This window comes from Clinocottus analis, unplaced genomic scaffold, assembly GCF_023055335.1.
Source record: "Clinocottus analis isolate CAN_PGR_092001 unplaced genomic scaffold, fCliAna1.0.p SCAF_38, whole genome shotgun sequence".
In the NCBI taxonomy this organism is placed as follows: domain Eukaryota; kingdom Metazoa; phylum Chordata; class Actinopteri; order Perciformes; family Cottidae; genus Clinocottus; species Clinocottus analis.
The window spans coordinates 310,001-330,000 of NW_027176131.1; the positions used below are offsets into that span (position 1 = coordinate 310,001).

At 45.8% G+C, this 20,000-nt stretch overlaps 2 protein-coding genes across 3 annotated transcripts in view; both read left to right on the plus strand.

The window, feature by feature from the left end:
* The window catches only part of rpgrip1l (RPGRIP1 like), a 13,860-nt gene extending 6,145 nt beyond the window's left edge, over nucleotides 1-7,715 (plus strand). Inside the window, exons 14-25 of one of the 2 annotated variants that reach the window (XM_068596518.1) lie at nucleotides 1-39; nucleotides 155-640; nucleotides 784-917; nucleotides 3,091-3,418; nucleotides 3,632-3,816; nucleotides 3,888-4,001; nucleotides 4,353-4,515; nucleotides 4,984-5,060; nucleotides 6,203-6,389; nucleotides 6,902-6,986; nucleotides 7,149-7,285; nucleotides 7,371-7,715. The exon at nucleotides 1-39 is cut by the window's left edge and continues 79 nt beyond it. In XM_068596518.1, the coding sequence (XP_068452619.1) occupies nucleotides 1-39; nucleotides 155-640; nucleotides 784-917; nucleotides 3,091-3,418; nucleotides 3,632-3,816; nucleotides 3,888-4,001; nucleotides 4,353-4,515; nucleotides 4,984-5,060; nucleotides 6,203-6,389; nucleotides 6,902-6,986; nucleotides 7,149-7,285; nucleotides 7,371-7,480 (2,045 nt within the window). In that variant the 3' untranslated portion in view covers nucleotides 7,481-7,715. The remainder of the gene's footprint in view (nucleotides 40-154; nucleotides 641-783; nucleotides 918-3,090; nucleotides 3,419-3,631; nucleotides 3,817-3,887; nucleotides 4,002-4,352; nucleotides 4,516-4,983; nucleotides 5,061-6,202; nucleotides 6,390-6,901; nucleotides 6,987-7,148; nucleotides 7,286-7,370) is intronic. The other variant, XM_068596519.1, reaches the window with a different exon arrangement.
* Nucleotides 7,716-10,347: 2,632 nt separating this feature from the next.
* The window catches only part of nox5 (NADPH oxidase, EF-hand calcium binding domain 5), an 11,220-nt gene continuing 1,567 nt past the window's right edge, over nucleotides 10,348-20,000 (plus strand). The window contains exons 1-13 of the mRNA XM_068596522.1: nucleotides 10,348-10,386; nucleotides 13,007-13,130; nucleotides 13,848-13,998; nucleotides 14,221-14,431; nucleotides 15,409-15,643; nucleotides 15,962-16,115; nucleotides 16,629-16,801; nucleotides 16,895-17,077; nucleotides 17,849-17,981; nucleotides 18,295-18,428; nucleotides 18,536-18,775; nucleotides 18,849-18,893; nucleotides 19,957-20,000. The exon at nucleotides 19,957-20,000 is cut by the window's right edge and continues 81 nt beyond it. Of these exons, the coding sequence (XP_068452623.1) occupies nucleotides 13,011-13,130; nucleotides 13,848-13,998; nucleotides 14,221-14,431; nucleotides 15,409-15,643; nucleotides 15,962-16,115; nucleotides 16,629-16,801; nucleotides 16,895-17,077; nucleotides 17,849-17,981; nucleotides 18,295-18,428; nucleotides 18,536-18,775; nucleotides 18,849-18,893; nucleotides 19,957-20,000 (1,823 nt within the window). The 5' untranslated portion in view covers nucleotides 10,348-10,386; nucleotides 13,007-13,010. The remainder of the gene's footprint in view (nucleotides 10,387-13,006; nucleotides 13,131-13,847; nucleotides 13,999-14,220; nucleotides 14,432-15,408; nucleotides 15,644-15,961; nucleotides 16,116-16,628; nucleotides 16,802-16,894; nucleotides 17,078-17,848; nucleotides 17,982-18,294; nucleotides 18,429-18,535; nucleotides 18,776-18,848; nucleotides 18,894-19,956) is intronic.

A 20,000-nucleotide genomic window follows, 5' to 3' on the forward strand; every position in this document is an offset into this window, starting at 1 on the left:
TGCTAGAGTCCAAAACTACCCGGGTCCAGAGACTGGAAGGTATCGACCCGCCGGCACGCATGTAGATCATGTTGCTGTTTGATCCCTGATCACCTCTTCCTCCCCTCCTCATCCTCCTCCTCCTCTTCCTCCCCCTCCTCCTCCTCTTCCTCAGCTCAGCTCCTGGGCGTGGCCTACAGCAGCAACTCCTCTGCGGTCACAGCAGGTGTGTGTGATGAAGACGAGGCGGCAGGTGTTTGTGATGAAGACGAGGCGGCAGGTGTTTGTGATGAAGACGAGGCGGCAGGTGTTCTGGGTGAAGGAGAGAACCTGGTGGAGCTGCAGGTGGTCGGCGCCTCCCTGTCCCCGGCCGCCCTGCAGATTCTGGGATCCGAGCCCCGCACCTTCTGCACCTACAGCTTCTACCTGTTCGAGCCTCACGCCACGCCGGTGGCGACGGGCCGCGCGCCGGTGTACGGGTTCACGTCCCGCTACGTGGTGACGGAGGACGAGCGGCTGCGCGGCTTCCTGCGCGGCGGCGGCCTGACGCTGGAGCTGCACCAGGCGCTGGGGCTGGACTGGAGGACTCGGGCCACCGGACGCATCCCGATGCTGCCGCTGCTGCAGCGAGGACACGTCACCGGGTCACTGCCGCTGGTCGGTGAGGAGATAGGGAGAAAGGGAGGGGGATAAGGAGACAAGAAGATAAGGACATAGGAAGATAAGGAGACAAAGCATATCGAGGCGAGGAGACAAGGAGCGTAAAGAGACAGCGAGGCTGAATGCAGATGTTTCGTCCTCCAGGTGTGTCTGAGGAGACTCGGTCCTTCGGCTCGCTGGACTACTGGATGAGGCTGAAAGTCCCGATGACGGAACTGAACCACCAGCAGCAGGTACCAGGTGTCCAGGTACCAGGTGTCCAGGTACCAGGTGTACAGGTACGAGCCCGTGGGTTTGGTTCTGTAGGGTGAGGTGTACAGGCTCCAGGTATACAGGTGTACAGGTACCAGGTGTACCGGCTGCAGGTGTAGAGGCTCCAGGTGTACAGGCTGCAGGTGTACAGGTACCAGGTGTACAGGCTGGAGGTGTACAGACACCAGGTGTACAGGTACCAGGTGTACAGGCTCCAGGTGTACAGGCTCCAGGTGTACAGACACCAGGTGTACAGGCTCCAGGTGTACAGGCTCCAGGTGTACAGGTGTAGAGGCTCCAGGTGTACAGACTCCAGGTGTACAGGTACCAGGTGTACAGGCTGCAGGTGTAGAGGCTCCAGGTGTACAGACACCAGGTGTACAGGCTGCAGGTGTACAGGCTGCAGGTGTACAGGCTCCAGGTGTACAGACTCCAGGTGTACAGGTACCAGGTGTACAGGCTGCAGGTGTACAGGCTGCAGGTGTACAGGCTCCAGGTGTACAGGCTCCAGGTGTACAGGCTCCAGGTGTACAGACACCAGGTGTACAGGCTCCAGGTGTACAGGTGTAGAGGCTCCAGGTGTACAGGCTGCAGGTGTACAGGCTGCAGGTGTACAGGCTCCAGGTGTACAGGCACCGGGTGTACAGGCACCGGGTGTACAGGCACCAGGTGTACAGGCTGCAGGTGTACAGGTACCAGGTGTACAGGCTGGAGGTGTACAGACACCAGGTGTACAGGTACCAGGTGTACAGGCTCCAGGTGTACAGACTCCAGGTGTACAGGTACCAGGTGTACAGGCTGCAGGTGTAGAGGCTCCAGGTGTACAGACACCAGGTGTACAGGCTGCAGGTGTACAGGCTCCAGGTGTACAGGCTCCAGGTGTACAGACTCCAGGTGTACAGGTACCAGGTGTACAGGTACCAGGTGTACAGGCTGCAGGTGTAGAGGCTCCAGGTGTACAGGCTGCAGGTGTACAGGCTGCAGGTGTACAGGCTCCAGGTGTACAGGCTCCAGGTGTACAGGTGTAGAGGCTCCAGGTGTACAGGCTGCAGGTGTAGAGGCTCCAGGTGTACAGGCTGCAGGTGTACAGGCTGCAGGTGTACAGGCTGCAGGTGTACAGGCTCCAGGTGTACAGGCACCGGGTGTACAGGCACCGGGTGTACAGGCACCAGGTGTACAGGCTCCAGGTGTACAGATACCAGGTGTACAGGTACCAGGTGTACAGGCTCCAGGTGTACAGGCTCCAGGTGTACAGATACCAGGTGTACAGGTACCAGGTGTACAAATACCAGGTGTACAGGTGTACAGGCTCCAGTCGTACAGGTGTACAGGCCCCAGGTGTAAAGGCTGCAGGTGAACAGGTGTACAGGCTCCAGGTGTACTGGCTCTAGGTGTACAAGTACCAGGTGAACAGGTGTAGAGGCTCTAGGTGTAGAGGCTCTAGGTGTAGAGGCTCTAGGTGTAGAGGCTCTAGGTGTAGAGGCTCCAGGTGTAGAGGCTCCAGGTGTACAGGCTCCAGGTGTAGAGGCTCCAGGTGTAGAGGCTCCAGGTGTACAGGCTCCAGGTGTACAGGCTCCAGGTGTACAGGCTCCAGGTGTACAGGCTGCAGGTGTACAGGCTCCAGGTGTACAGGCTCCAGGTGTACAGGCTGCAGGTGTACATGCTCCAGGTGTACATGCTCCAGGTGTACAGGCTGCAGGTGTACAGGCTCCAGGTGTACAGGCACCAGGTGTACAGGCTGCAGGTGTACATGCTCCAGGTGTACAGATACCAGGTGTACAGGTACCAGGTGTACAGGCTGCAGGTGTACAGGCTCCAGGTGTACAGATACCAGGTGTACAGGTACGAGGTGTACAAATACCAGGTGTACAGGCTCCAGTTGTACAGGTGTACAGGCCCCAGGTGTAAAGGCTGCAGGTGAACAGGTGTACAGGCTCCAGGTGTACTGGCTCTAGGTGTACAAGTACCAGGTGAACAGGTGTAGAGGCTCTAGGTGTAGAGGCTCCAGGTGTAGAGGCTCCAGGTGTAGAGGCTCCAGGTGTAGAGGCTCCAGGTGTAGAGGCTCCAGGTGTACAGGCTCCAGGTGGACAGGCTCCAGGTGTACAGGCTGCAGGTGTACAGGCTCCAGGTGTACAGGCTCCAGGTGCACAGGTCCCTGTCCCTGGTGGCCTCCCTCAGCCTGTGGTTCTCCTCCTGCAGCCCGGCAGCTGGAACGAGCTCCTCATCACAGTCCACCGCTGCAGAGACCTGAAGGGGTCCGGCGGCTCCCGGCGGCCGAGTCCCTACGTGGTCTACAAGTTCTACGACTTCCCCGACTACCCGACCCCCACCGTGCAGGACTGCTGCCACCCAGTCCTGGACCACCTCAAGTCCTTCTCCGTTCCCGTGGACGCAGACCTGGACCGCTACCTGAGGGCCGAGGCCCTGCAGCTCTACGTGTTCGACGACAAGGAGGAGCAGATGGACACGTACCTGGGGAAGAGCAGAGTGCCTCTGCTGCCGCTGACCCGGGACCAGGGGGTCACAGGTGGGTCAGGAGGGAATAATATACAACGTCTTAAAGGTCAGGTCTCAGGGTTCAGAGTTCAGGTCTCAGGGTTCAGAGTTCAGGTCTCAGGGTTCAGGTCTCAGGGTTCAGGGTTCAGGTCTTGGATGTCAGGTCTTGGATGTCAGGTCTCGGGGTTCAGGTCTCAGGGTTCAGGTCTCAGGGTTCAGGTCTTAGGTCTCTCTTGGTCCTCAGGTGCGTTCCCGCTGACCGACCCCTCCGGACTCGCCGCCGGCCTCATTGAGGTGACGCTGAAGTGGAGGTCCAGCTACGTCCCTCCATCAGCCTCCATCATGGCCACCGAGGAGGAAGAGGAGGAAGAGGCGCTGCAGGAGGAAGGCAGACCACCCGCCTCGCTGCCCGAGGCCTCCGGGTCAAAGGTCAGCCGACGGGTTGAAACAAGTTGAGGTCTCGATCGTCGACGAGCTGCTGAATGTTTCCTTTCCTTCAGGCCGAGCCGACGGAGCTCAGACTGAGGACCAGAGCGCAGGACGGGCCGGCCGCCAAGAAGGTCTCCTTTGTGGACCCGTTACCGCCGGAGGACCAGGAGGACCAGGAGGAACAAGTGAGTCTTCTGCTGTTGTCGAGGCCGACTCGAGTCTTCTGACGGTGATCTCTGTACCGATCCCTGTTGGTGGTCTAGAGGGGCATGTGGGTGCTCCTCCTCCTCTTTACCCTGCAGGAGGACCCTAGAGGGGCATGTGGGTGCTCCTCCTCCTCTTTACCCTGCAGGAGGACCCTAGAGGGGCATGTGGGTGCTCCTCCTCCTCTTTACCCTGCAGGAGGACCCTAGAGGGGCATGTGGGTGCTCCTCCTCCTCTTTACCCTGCAGGAGGACCCTAGAGGGGCATGTGCAGGTGTTCTCCTGCATCGCCCTCTGCAGGAGAACACCTGCTAACTGGATCTGTGTTTGCAGGTGAGCTCAGCTCGTCCTCACAGCGCCGCAGAGGAGGAGGAGGAGGAGGAGCAGGAGGAGGAGGAGGAGGAAGAAGAGTCTCACTTCTCTGAAGGTCAGCTGGACCCGGCCGCCGCTCCGTCTCCTTCTGACGACTCTGAAGTGTCCGAGGACATGGTGGAAGGTGAGGAAGACCTGTGATGAAGGCTGCAGCAAGGTGTTGTTGTTGTTCCTTCTCTGTGCCGCTGGGATGCTCCTGGAAAGAAAACACCTGTTTGTTAGTGAACTGTTGTTGTTTACTCACCTGCTTCTGGAGCAGAGGAGTAAATATTGAATGTGGTCAATAATCTTTAGAGCGGCCTTCATAAATGTTAACGAGGCTCCTCTGAGGGAAGAAGATCTTTACCTCCACTCCTCCACTCCTTCACTCCTCCACTCCTCCACTCCTTCCCTCCTCCACTCCTCCACTCCTTCCCTCCTCCACTCCTTCCCTCCTCCACTCCTTCCCTCCTCCACTCCTCCACTCCTTCCCTCCTCCACTCCTCCACTCCTTCCCTCCTCCACTCCTTCCCTCCTCCACTCCTTCCCTCCTCCACTCCTCCACTCCTTCCCTCCTCCACTCCTCCACTCCTTTACTGTGTTTCTGCTCCAGACACTGAGGACCTGACCGAGGTCTCTCCGTCCGACAGCGATGACGGCATCGTGCACGGACGCACGGCGGAGAGGAAGGTCAGTGTGTGTGTGTGTGTGTGTGTGTGTGTGTGTGTGTGTGTGTGTGTGTGTTTGCTTTGTTTAGCTCCTCTTCGATCGTATTCTGAGTAAACAACACGTAGCAACTCAAATATCCATCAGACCCAGAGCTGAAAGACGAGAAGCAGATTGTAGACGCACTTCCACTACACCCACTTCCACTACACCCACTTCCACTACACCCACTTACACTACAACCACATCTACTACACCCACTTACACTACAACCACATCTACTACACCCACTTACACTACACCCACTTCCACTACAACCACTTCCACTACACCCACTTCCACTACACCCACATCTACTACACCCACTTCCACTACAACCACATCTACTACACCCACTTCCACTACACCCACATCTACTACACCCACTTCCACTACACCCACTTCCACTACAACTACATCTACTACACCCACATCTACTACACCCACATCCACTACACCCACATCCACTACACCCACATATACTACACCCACTTCCACTACACCCACTTCCATGACACGCACTTCCACTACACGCACTTCCACTACACCCACTTCCACTACACCCACATCCACTACACCCACTTCCACTACACGCACTTCCACTACACCCACTTCCATTACACCCACTTCTACTACACCCACATCTACTACACCCACATCCACTACACCCACATCCACTACACCCACATCCACTACACCCACATCTACTACACCCACATCTACTACACCCACTTCCACTACACCCACTTCCACTACACCCACTTTTACTACACCCACATCTACTACACCCACATCCACTACACCCACTTCCACTACACCCACTTTTACTACACCCACATCCACTACACCCACATCTACTACACCCACATCTACTACACGCACTTCCACTACACCCACTTCCACTACACCCACTTTTACTACACCCACATCTACTACACCCACATCCACTACACCCACTTCCACTACACCCACTTTTACTACACCCACATCCATTACACCCACATCTACTACACCCACTTCTACTACACCCACTTCCACTACACGCACTTCCACTGATATTATTTATCAGGCCAGTAACAGAAGAACATCCACCCTAATGCTCCACTGTCTGAACTCCTCCCTCACAGCCCTCACAGCGAGTCCGGGTGGAGGTGGTGTCTCTGAGCTTGAGGCCGGAGTCTCGGGCGTCGCTGGACGACAGCGTGGTGCGTCTGTTTGTGGAGTACTCGCTGCTGGACCTGCCCACGGAGGAAACGCCGCTGGCTCTGCCCAAGCCGGCCCGGGGCAAGAGCATCAACTACAACTACAGCAAAGGTCAGACCGCCGCTCCTCACGTCAGGAACCATGCATGACCTACGTCAGGAACCAGTCATGTTTTACGTCAGGAACCGTGCATGTTCTACGTCATGGACCGTGCATGTTCTACGTCATGGACCGTGCATGTTCTACGTCATGGACCGTGCATGTTCTACGTCAGGAACCATGCACGTCCTACGTCAGGAACCAGTCATGTTCTACGTCAGGAACCATGCACGTCCTACGTCAGGAACCAGTCATGTTCTACGTCAGGAACCAGTCATGTTCTACGTCAGGAACCACTCATGTTCTACGTCAGGAACCATGCATCTACGTCAGGAACCATGCATGTTCTACGTCAGTTACAGTATCATATTAAATACATGTGAAAACAGACATGCATGTAGAGTCCTTTGTTGTAACTGTGTGTCTTGAGTGTTAAAAGACTTCATGAAGGACACACCGGCGCTTCCTCAGAAGCCTCCTGGCTCCTCGTCTCCTCGTTACCTCTGACCCTTGTTGTTCTGCAGTGGTTCCGGTGGACTCGGAGAACCACGCGGCGAGGCGGCAGCTGCTGAGACGAGTCCTGCAGGGGAGGAACCCTCTGATGGAGAGGTGGGCGGGACAGGAAATGAGCCGGTCGAGACTACTTGTGTCAGGGCCACGACAACAACATGTTGTGTACAGCTTCCAACGAGGCCGTGCTGACCATCACTCATACGTGTGTTGTTGTTGTTGTTGTTGTTGTTGTTGTTGTTGTTGTTGTTGTGGGGACAGAATCCGGTTCACGGTGGTGAGCGAGCCTCCCGAAGAAGAGGAGCAGGAGAGGGAGTGTGAGGACGTGGGCGTGGCCTTTATCCGGATCCCCGAGATCCTGGAGAGACAACAAGACCTGACTGAGACCAGCCTGGAGGGTACACACACACACACACACACACACACACACACACACACACACACACACACACACACACACTCTGAGTGTCTCTGTGTCCTCAGTGGTGGACGTGGAGGACAGCAGTCAGGTCGTCGGCAGTCTCATTGTGACTGTGGAAGGACTGGAGGCTCTGCAGGCCATCATGGAGGACCCGGAGCACGACCAGCACTAGGACCAGGAGCAGGACCAGCACCAGGACCAGCACCAGAACAGAACCCTGGTCTCCTCTGCTCGCTCGTCATGAGGCAGCAACATGGAGCAGAGTGAACGAGTCAGACTGAACTTGGTGGATCTGATCTCAGCTGAAGACCTTCACAGCTTCAGGACTGACTCAGTCCTTCAGTCACGGGTCTCTCCACAGAAGTCTGTTATTTATTTATATATATAGATATAGATATCTATCCATCTATCTATCTATCTATCTATATCTATATATATTATTATCTATAATAATATAGATAATAATATAGATATATCTATATATATATATATATATATATATATATATATATATATATATATATATATATATATCTATATCTATATATATCTATATCTATATCTATATATATATATAGATATAGATATATATATATATATATATATATATATATATATATAGATATATATATATATATAGATATATATATATATCTATATATATATATAGGCGATGCTGCTGAGCTGCGTTTCATAAACTGTGTAAATGTGTGTAAATAAGTGAATATGAAGCAGAAGTTTTCATCAGCATGTTTTTCTAGATCTTTCTGAATGTCCAGGTACTTGTTGTACTCTGCAGGTGTTTTGTGTGTTTTTCAGCTGAAGGGATTCGTTGTCGTGGATCTTTACTGGATGTGACGTCGTGGTAGAAGTTTCACGACCGCCTGATATCGTTTTCTAATAAAATGTTTTTCTGTAAATCTGTTTTTATAAATGTTGAGTTTCATGAACATAAAGATTTGACTCTGCTGGCGTCTGCTCACTAAAGACAAAAACTTCATTAGCTTAGCATAAAGCCTGGGAACGAGGGGGGACAACTAGCTTAGCTTGAAAACTAAAAACAAGGTTTAAATAGCTAGCTTAGCATAAAGCCTGGAAATGAGGGCGATAGCTAGCTTAGCTTGAAAACTAAACACAAGGGTTCAATAGCTAGCTTAGCTTGAAAACTAAACACAAGGGTTCAATAGCTAGCTTAGCTTGAAAACTAAACACAAGGGTTCAATAGCTAGCTTAGCTTGAAAACTAAACACAAGGGTTCAATAGCTAGCTTAGCTTGAAAACTAAACACAAGGGTTCAATAGCTAGCTTAGCTTGAAAACTAAACACAAGGGTTCAATAGCTAGCTTAGCTTGAAAACTAAACACAAGGGTTCAATAGCTAGCTTAGCTTGAAAAGTAAACACAAGGGTTCAATAGCTAGCTTAGCTTGAAAAGTAAACACAAAGGTTCAATAGCTAGCTTAGCTTGAAAACTAAACACAAGGGTTCAATAGCTAGCTTAGCTTGAAAACTAAACACAAGGGTTCAATAGCTAGCTTAGCTTGAAAAGTAAACACAAGGGTTCAATAGCTAGCTTAGCTTGAAAACTAAACACAAGGGTTCAATAGCTAGCTTAGCTTGAAAACTAAACACAAGGGTTCAATAGCTAGCTTAGCTTGAAAACTAAACACAAGGGTTCAATAGCTAGCTTAGCTTGAAAACTAAACACAAGGGTTCAATAGCTAGCTTAGCTTGAAAACTAAACACAAGGGTTCAATAGCTAGCTTAGCTTGAAAACCAAACACAAAGGTTCAATAGCTAGCTTAGCTTGAAAACTAAACACAAGGGTTCAATAGCTAGCTTAGCTTGAAAACTAAACACAAGGGTTCAATAGCTAGCTTAGCTTGAAAACTAAACACAAGGGTTCAATAGCTAGCTTAGCTTGAAAACTAAACACAAGGGTTCAATAGCTAGCTTAGCTTGAAAACTAAACACAGGGGTTCAATAGCTAGCTTAGCTTGAAAACTAAACACAGGGGTTCAATAGCTAGCTTAGCTTGAAAACTAAACACAAGGGTTCAATAGCTAGCTTAGCTTGAAAACTAAACACAAGGGTTCAATAGCTAGCTTAGCTTGAAAACTAAACACAAGGGTTCAATAGCTAGCTTAGCTTGAAAACTAAACACAAGGGTTCAATAGCTAGCTTAGCTTGAAAACTAAACACAAAGGTTCAATAGCTAGCTTAGCTTGAAAACTAAACACAAGGGTTCAATAGCTAGCTTAGCTTGAAAACTAAACACAAGGGTTCAATAGCTAGCTTAGCTTGAAAACTAAACACAAGGGTTCAATAGCTAGCTTAGCTTGAAAACTAAACACAAGGGTTCAATAGCTAGCTTAGCTTGAAAACTAAACACAAGGGTTCAATAGCTAGCTTAGCTTGAAAACTAAACACAAGGGTTCAATAGCTAGCTTAGCTTGAAAACTAAACACAAGGGTTCAATAGCTAGCTTAGCTTGAAAACTAAACACAAGGGTTCAATAGCTAGCTTAGCTTGAAAACTAAACACAAGGGTTCAATAGCTAGCTTAGCTTGAAAACTAAACACAAGGGTTCAATAGCTAGCTTAGCTTGAAAACTAAACACAAGGGTTCAATAGCTAGCTTAGCTTGAAAACTAAACACAAGGGTTCAATAGCTAGCTTAGCTTGAAAACTAAAGACAAGGGTTCAATAGCTAGCTTAGCTTGAAAACTAAACACAAAGGTTCAATAGCTAGCTTAGCTTGAAAACTAAACACAAGGGTTCAATAGCTAGCTTAGCTTGAAAACTAAACACAAGGGTTCAATAGCTAGCTTAGCTTGAAAACTAAACACAAGGGTTCAATAGCTAGCTTAGCTTGAAAACTAAACACAAGGGTTCAATAGCCATCACTGTTATCATTATTGTTGGTTTGGTCTGCAGCGACGGCTCTTCCTCCTCTTCTTCATCCTCCTCTTCTTCCTCCTCCTTGTCAGCTGCAGCTGACAAGGAGGAGGAAGAAGAGGAGGAAGAGAAGGGACACAAACCTCCAACCCGGTGGATCAGGAGCAGCTACCTCTGCAGCAGGTAATAATAATAATAATAATAATAATAATAATAATAATAATAATAATAATAATAATAATAATAACAATAATAATAATAATAATGTAAATTAAAATGTGACTCTTTGTTATTGCTGTTGATCTTTAATCAGGGAGAAAATCAGCAGATAATGTAGATATTAATAAAGATAATATTGTAGATCATAATATTGACATTAATATTGACAATAAAGTACATAATATAGATACTGTGAAGATGATATGGATCATAGTAGTTTTATAGTATATTATGTTACATTATATGAATGTTACATTATATTAATATTAGTTTGTTACATTATATTAATATTAGTTTGTTACATTATATTAGTTTGTTACATTATATTATATTAGTTTGTTACATTATATTATATTAGTTTGTTACATTATATTAATATTAGTTTGTTACATTATATTAGTTTGTTACATTATATTAATATTAGTTTGTTACATTATATTATATTAGTTTGTTACATTATATTAATATTAGTTTGTTACATTATATTAGTTTGTTACATTATATTATATTAGTTTGTTACATTATATTAATATTAGTTTGTTACATTATATTAATATTAGTTTGTTACATTATATTAGTTTGTTACATTATATTATATTAGTTTGTTACATTATATTATATTAGTTTGTTACATTATATTAGTTTGTTACATTATATTAATATTAGTTTGTTACATTATATTAGTTTGTTACATTATATTATATTAGTTTGTTACATTATATTAATATTAGTTTGTTACATTATATTAATATTAGTTTGTTACATTATATTAGTTTGTTACATTATATTATATTAGTTTGTTACATTATATTAATATTAGTTTGTTACATTATATTAATATTAGTTTGTTACATTATATTAATATTAGTTTGTTACATTATATTATATTAGTTTGTTACATTATATTAATATTAGTTTGTTACATTATATTAGTTTGTTACATTATATTATATTAGTTTGTTACATTATATTAATATTAGTTTGTTACATTATATTAATATTAGTTTGTTACATTATATTAATATTAGTTTGTTACATTATATTAGTTTGTTACATTATATTATATTAGTTTGTTACATTATATTAATATTAGTTTGTTACATTATATTAGTTTGTTACATTATATTAATATTAGTTTGTTACATTATATTAGTTTGTTACATTATATTATATTAGTTTGTTACATTATATTAATATTAGTTTGTTACATTATATTAATATTAGTTTGTTACATTATATTAGTTTGTTACATTATATTATATTAGTTTGTTACATTATATTAATATTAGTTTGTTACATTATATTAGTTTGTTACATTATATTAATATTAGTTTGTTACATTATATTAGTTTGTTACATTATATTATATTAGTTTGTTACATTATATTAATATTTGTTGTGATCGAGGAAGAAGTGTCGCTGGCGTCTCCATGGCGACGCATTAAACCTCAGCTGTTTATGAAGGCTGGAACATGAGCGAGAAATTATTCATAACGACAGGAAACATGAGATTATTCATAACGACAGGAAACATGAGATTATTCATAACGACAGGAAACATGAGATTATTCATAACGACAGGAAACATGAGATTATTCATAACGACATGTATAAGTATCATCAGAGTATCTGATCATCAGAGTATCATGTGTCTCAGCACCGTGAGCATATTACATCAGCATAAAGAAGTATTGCAGGTATAAATAATTCATATATAATGTATATATAATGTATATATCATTCATATATAATTCATATATAATGCATATATAATGTATATATAATGTATATATAATTCATATATAATGTATATATCATTCATATATAATGCATATATAATGTATATATAATTCATATATAATGTATAAATAATTCATATATAATGTATATATAATGTATATATCATTCATATATAATTCATATATAATGCATATATAATGTATATATAATGTATATATAATTCATATATAATGTATATATCATTCATATATAATGTATATATAATGTATATATAATTCATATATAATGTATATATAATTCATATATAATGTATATATAATTCATATATAATGCATATATAATGTATATATAATCCATATATAATGTATATATAATTCATATATAATGTATATATAATGTATATATAATTCATATATAATTCATATATAATGCATATATAATGTATATATAATGTATATATAATTCATATATAATGTATATATAATTCATATATAAAGCCTTATATATGCATTATATATGCATATATAATGCATATATGATGCATTATATATGCATATATAATGCATATATAATGCATTATATATGCATTATATATGCATTATATATGCATTATATATGCATTATGTATGCATTATATATGCATATATAATGCATTATATATGCATATATAATGCATTATATATGCATTATGTATGCATATATAATGCATCATATATGCATTATATATGCATATATAATGCATATATAATGCATTATATATGCATATATAATGCATTATATATACATTATATATGCATATATAATGCATTATGTATGCATATATAATGCATGTCATGTGTCTCAGCACCATGAGCGTGGAGGAAGACGCCCGCTGGCTCGACTGGGTCACCAAACAGTTTGAGAGCATCGCCGGGGACGACAAGGAGATCGACCTCAACGAGTTCAAGACGGCTTTGAAGGTCAAAGAGGTAAGACGAGTACTACAGGTACTACTGTCAGTGGTACAAGTACAACAGGTACTACTGTTATAGTAGCACAATAACTACTGTCAGTGGTACAAGTACAACAGGTACTACTGCTGAAAGAAACGGTGCTTGCTTTAAGAAGGCCTTGAAGAGTAGGTCCTCTGGCTGGAGGCCAGTCTGCCTCCTGGTTTGGACTGATGTCAGAAACCTGGAGTCCACTCAGTCCTCCAGGAGACTGAACTCTCAGCAACAGTTTGAGGACAAAGGGGATTCCACCTCTTGCAGTGACAATATATTTCTGCCCCGCCCTGGAGGACCGGCCCGGTCCGAGCTCCTGTGCTCATGGGCCCCTGTTGGTCCTCCAGTGGGCCCAGAGCTCCAAACCACTCCTGGGAGCCAGCGGACCAGGGATGCTTTGCAGCAGAGGTTCTGCTGGGCGACTCTGGAGAAAGACACCCGGGAGTTCACAACGTCTGGCCCGTCCCACCAGCCTCCCTCTCTGAGCCCCATTGGCGCTGGTCTCACTTCTCGCTGGACTTTGTGACCGGTCTCCCAGCATCCTGACAGAGGTTGATGGGTTCAGCGAGACTCTGTGCCCTCGCGAAGCCTAAAGAATGTCAAGCACAGATGTCGTCTTAGCTCAGGTGTAATGGTCCTGACTGACCCACTGTGGTCATCGGGCTGCGCTCTGCTGCGGCCTCACTGTGTTTTCTCTCTCAGTCCTTCTTCGCAGAGCGGTTCTTCGCGCTGTTCGACTCTGACGGCAGCAGCTCCATCAGCCTGGACGAGCTGCTGGAAGCTCTGGAGCTCCTGATCCACGGCAGCGAGACGGACAAACTCAAGTTCCTGTTCCAGGTCTACGACGTGGACGGTACACTGAAACACAGCATCTCCTGACCACCAGGGGGCGACTCCTCTGGTTGTATAGAAATCTATGCTTCACCCTGTCAATCACCCTGTAGCGGAGACGCTTTAGGGCGGGACTAAAGGGTGATTGACAGGAGACGCTTTAGGGCGGGGCTAAAGGGTGATTGACAGGGGATGCTTTAGGGCGGGGCTACAGGGTGATTGACAGGAGATGCTTTTCTTGCAGGCAGCGGTTCCATCGATCCAGACGAGCTGCGGACGGTTCTGAAGTCGTGTCTACGCGAGAGCGCCATCTCTCTGCCAGAGGAGAAGCTGGACGACTTGACGCTGGCGCTGTTCGAGTCGGCCGACAAAGACAACAGCGGCTCCATCACCTTCGAGGAGCTCAAGGCTGAGCTGGAGAACTTCCCCGAGGTGATGGAGAACCTCACCATCAGGTCAGACCACAGCAACAAATATTCCTGTTCTTCATTATTCCTGTTCTTCATTATTCCTGTTCTTCATTATTTCTGTTCTTCATTATTTCTGTTGTTCATTATTCCTGTTCTTCATTATTCCTGTTCTTCATTATTCCTGTTCTTCATTATTCCTGTTCTTCATTATTCCTGTTCTTCATTATTTCTGTTCTTCATTATTTCTGTTGTTCATTATTCCTGTTGTTCATTATTCCTGTTCTTCATTATTCCTGTTCTTCATTATTCCTGTTCTTCATTATTTCTGTTGTTCATTATTCCTGTTCTTCATTATTCCTGTTCTTCATTATTCCTGTTCATCATTATTCCTGTTCTTCATTATTCCTGTTCTTCATTATTTCTGTTGTTCATTATTCCTGTTGTTCATTATTCCTGTTCTTCATTATTCCTGTTCTTCATTATTCCTGTTCTTCATTATTCCTGTTGTTCATTATTCCTGTTCTTCATTATTCCTGTTCTTCATTATTTCTGTTGTTCATTCTTCCTGTTCTTCATTCTTCCTGTTCTTCATTATTCCTGTTCTTCATTATTTCTGTTGTTCATTATTCCTGTTGTTCATTATTCCTGTTCTTCATTCTTCCTGTTCTTCATTATTCCTGTTCTTCATTATTCCTGTTCTTCATTATTTCTGTTCTTCATTATTCCTGTTCTTCATTATTCCTGTTCTTCATTATTCCTGTTCTTCATTATTCCTGTTCTTTATTATTCCTGTTGTTCATTATTCCTGTTCTTCATTATTCCTGTTCTTCATTATTTCTGTTGTTCATTCTTCCTGTTCTTCATTCTTCCTGTTCTTCATTATTCCTGTTCTTCATTATTTCTGTTGTTCATTATTCCTGTTGTTCATTATTCCTGTTCTTCATTCTTCCTGTTCTTCATTCTTCCTGTTCTTCATTATTCCTGTTCTTCATTATTCCTGTTGTACTTGTGTTCCTCCTCAGTGCTGCTAACTGGCTGAAGCCTCCTCAGGAGGAGCAGAAGCAAGGTGCTCCTCGTTACCTGACGAGAGCGTACTGGCTGAACAACAGCAGGAAGCTGCTCTTCCTCGTCCTCTACACCTTCCTCAGTCTGCTCCTCTTCATCACGGCCATGATGCAGCACAGACATGGAGGGGGCTGGTTCATGGTGGCCAAGGGGTGTGGCCAGTGTCTCAACTTCAACTGCACCTTCATCCTGGTAGGAGACGGACAGGGGGGCGGGACTTAGGGTACAAGTGGGGGCGGGACTTAGCGGACAAGTGGGGCGGGACTTAGGGGACAGGGGGCGGGACTTAGGGGACAAGTGGGGGCGGGACTTAGCGGACAAGTGGGGCGGGACTTAGGGGACAGGGGGCGGGACTTAGGGGACAAGTGGGGGCGGGACTTAGGGGACAGGGGGCGGGATTTAGGGGGCAGGGCGGGACTTAGGGGGCAGGGGGCGGGACTTAGGGGGCAGGGGGCGGGACTTAGAGGACTTCGGGGCACGTCTGTGACGTCACGTCTCTCCTGTGCTCAGGTGCTGATGCTGCGGCGCTCCCTCACCTGGCTGCGGGCCACCTGGGTGGTGCGCGTCTTGCCTCTGGACCAGAACATCCTGCTGCACCAGATCGTGGGCTACGCCATCCTGTGCTACACGCTAGTCCACACCACCGCACACGTCTTCAACTTCGGTACCGCTCACCATCATCATCACCATCAGCATCATCATCACCATCCTCTTCATGTGTGACGAGTGTTTAGGAGATGAGGACGTGAGGAGAAGTGTTTAGGAGACAAGGACGTGAGAAGAACAAGTGTTTAGGAGACAAGGACGTGAGAAGGAGAAGTGTTTAGAAGACGAGGACGTGAGAAGTGTTTAGGAGACGAGGACGTGAGGAGGAGAAGTGTTTAGGAGACAAGGACGTGAGAAGGAGAAGTGTTTAGGAGACGAGGACGTGAGAAGGAGAAGTGTTTAGGAGACGAGGACGTGAGAAGGAGAAGTGTTTAGGTGACGAGGACGTGAGAAGGAGAAGTGTTTAGGAGACGAGGACGTGAGAAGGAGAAGTGTTTAGGAGACGAGGACGTGAGAAGGAGAAGTGTTTAGGAGACGAGGACGTGACAAGGAGAAGTGTTTAGGAGACGAGGACGTGAGAAGGAGAAGTGTTTAGGAGACGAGGACGTGAGAAGGAGCCTCTGTGTTGCAGTGCAGCTGTCCCGGGCCGGCCGCTACCGGCTGTGGGAGTTCCTGCTCACCACGCGGCCCGGCATCGGCTGGGTGAAGGGAACGGCGTCGCTCACAGGATGTTTCCTGCAGGCCATGATCTGCCTCATGGTGCTCTGCTCCAGCACCTTCGTACGGCGCGGAGGACACTTTGAGGTGTGTGTGTCCTCTGTCCTCAGACTGTGTCCTCTATCCTCAGACTGTGTGTCCTCAGGTGTTCTCCTGGTCTCACCGGTCCTCTGTCCTCAGGTGTTCTACTGGTCTCACCTGTCCTACGTGTGGGTCTGGTCTCTGCTGATGGTCCACTGTGCAAACTTCTGGAAGTGGTTTGTGGTTCCTGGTCTGCTCTTCCTGGTGGAGAAGATCGTGGGAATGGCGGTGTCTCGTATGGGAGGTCTGTACGTCGTAGAGGTCAACCTGCTGCCTTCCAAGGTCAGTCAGACTCCTGACTCCTCAGGTCACGACTCCTCAGGTCCTGACTCCTCAGGTCACGACTCCTCAGGTCCTGACTCCTCAGGTCCTGACTCTTCCTCAGGTCCTGACTCTTCAGGTCCTGACTCTTCAGGTCCTGACTCCTCAGGTCCTGACTCTTCAGGTCCTGACTCTTCAGGTCCTGACTCCTCAGGTCCTGACTCTTCAGGTCCTGACTCTTCATCTCCTGACACCTCAGGTGACGATTCCTCAGGTCCTGACTCTTCAGGTCCTGACTCTTCATCTCCTGACTCCTCAGGTGACGATTCCTCAGGTCCTGACTCTTCAGGTCCTGCCTCCTCAGGTCCTGACTCCTCAGGTCCTGACTCTTCAGGTCCTGACTCTTCAGGTCCTGACTCCTCAGGTCCTGACTCCTCAGGTCCTGACTCTTCAGGTCCTGACTCCTCAGGTGACGATTCCTCAGGTCCTGACTCCTCAGGTCCTGACTCTTCAGGTCCTGACTCCATAGGTGACGATTCCTCAGGTCCTGACTCTTCAGGTCCTGACTCCTCAGGTCCTGACTCCTCAGGTCCTGACTCCTCAGTCCAGTCTGCAATCAGGAGCAGCTTCTGCTTTACAGACATTGTGATGTTTTATCTTTTAAACTCGTAATGTTTTCTTGATGTTCAAAGAGCTCATTATGAACTCCAGCGAGACAGCAGAATATTTAAATGTCCCAACTATGAATGCATAGTAAGGATTGTGTTAATGACCATTATGTCTGTGTGTCAGGTGACCCACCTGGTGATCAAGCGTCCTCAGTTCTTCACCTTCAGACCTGGAGATTATGTTTACGTCAACATCCCGACCATCGCCAAGTACGAGTGGCACCCGTTTACCATCAGCAGCGCCCCCGAGCAGTCAGGTACTTACTGAACTCTGACCTTTAGCTCTTTGTTCTCCTGGATTCAACCCTATTGTTGAAACATGATGAGAGCATTATTGGGTCATAACGAGTGTTCCAGAGAGCATTATTGGGTCATAATGAATGTTCCAGAGAGCATTATTGGGTCATAATAACAGGAGTGAAAATAACATAATTTCACCATTAATCGGCCACGACCAGATGCTCCCTACAAGACTTCTGAGTAAAAATAATCATCAGAAGAGTTGTCCAAGAGTCAAGGACCGCTCGTGGAGAACTTACACATATATATGATGTGACCTTTGACCTGCAGAGAGTTTGTGGCTTCACATCCGCTCGATGGGTCAGTGGACCAACCGTCTGTACGAGTACTTCAGACAACCAGAGAGCCTGAACCCCAAGAGACTGGAGGCCAGTCTGAAGACCAGGAGACAGATGAAGGCCCAGGTATTTATATATATATATATATATATATATATATATATATATATATATATATATATATATATAAACATACATATATGCATATATACATGATGTGTGTTTCTTCACAGGAGATCTTGTTCAGCTCCACAAACGGAGCCGTAGCCTCTAATGAGGACGACGCCATCGAGCTGATGATGTACCGTCAGAACGGATCCTGGTCCGACGTGGTCCCGGTGTCGGACTTGGACCCAGTCCAGGTAACGGGGTTGGACTCGGACCCCCCAACGTCTGGATCCCAGGGCCCGGCGGAGCCTCCTGCAGACGGACTGGAGCCGGCAGAGAGAGGAGAGGCCCCGCCCCTTAGAGAGGTGCAGCCCAGTCTTCAGTTAGTTCTTCATCACTTCCTCTTCCTGTTGGTAACCAGCTCTCTTCCACCTGCAGGGCTCTGCCAAGTTTGGTGAGAATCACAGATTCTGTAATATCAAGGTGAGCAAACGCCTCAGTAATAGATAATCTCTCTAGTGGGGTAATATAGTACTATGATCTCTCTAGTGGGGTAATATAGTACTATGATCTCTCTAGTGGGGTAATATAGTACTATGATCTCTCTAGTGGGGTAATATGGTACTATGATCTCTCTAGTGGGGTAATATGGTACTATGATCTCTCTAGTGGGGTAATATGGTACTATGATCTCTCTAGTGGGGTAATATAGTACTATGATCTCTCTAGTGGGGTAATATAGTACTATGATCTCTCTAGTGGGGTAATATGGTACTATGATCTCTCTAGTGGGGTAATATGGTACTATGATCTCTCTAGTGGGGTAATATAGTACTATGATCTCTCTAGTGGGGTAATATAGTACTATGATCTCTCTAGTGGGGTAATATAGTACTATGATCTCTCTAGTGGGGTAATATAGTACTATGATCTCTCTAGTGGGGTAATATAGTACTATGATCTCTCTAGTGGGGTAATATAGTACTATGATCTCTCTAGTGGGGTAATATAGTACTATGATCTCTCTAGTGGGGTAATATAGTACTATGATCTCTCTAGTGGGGTAATATAGTACTATGATCTCTCTAGTGGGGTAATATAGTACTATGATCTCTCTAGTGGGGTAATATGGTACTATGATCTCTCTAGTGGGGTAATATAGTACTATGATCTCTCTAGTGGGGTAATATAGTACTATGATCTCTCTAGTGGGGTAATATAGTACTATGATCTCTCTAGTGGGGTAATATAGTACTATGATCTCTCTAGTGGGGTAATATAGTACTATGATCTCTCTAGTGGGGTAATATAGTACTATGATCTCTCTAGTGGGGTAATATAGTACTATGATCTCTCTAGTGGGGTAATATGGTACTATGATCTCTCTAGTGGGGTAATATAGTACTATGATCTCTCTAGTGGGGTAATATAGTACTATGATCTCTCTAGTGGGGTAAACATCAGTTTACTGGTAGTAGCCGCAGTATTCTGATGTCTTGTAAAACGTGTGTGTGTGTGTGTGTGTGTGTGTGCGTGTGTGTGTCAGTGTTACGTAGACGGACCGTATGGGACCCCTACCAGACAGATCTT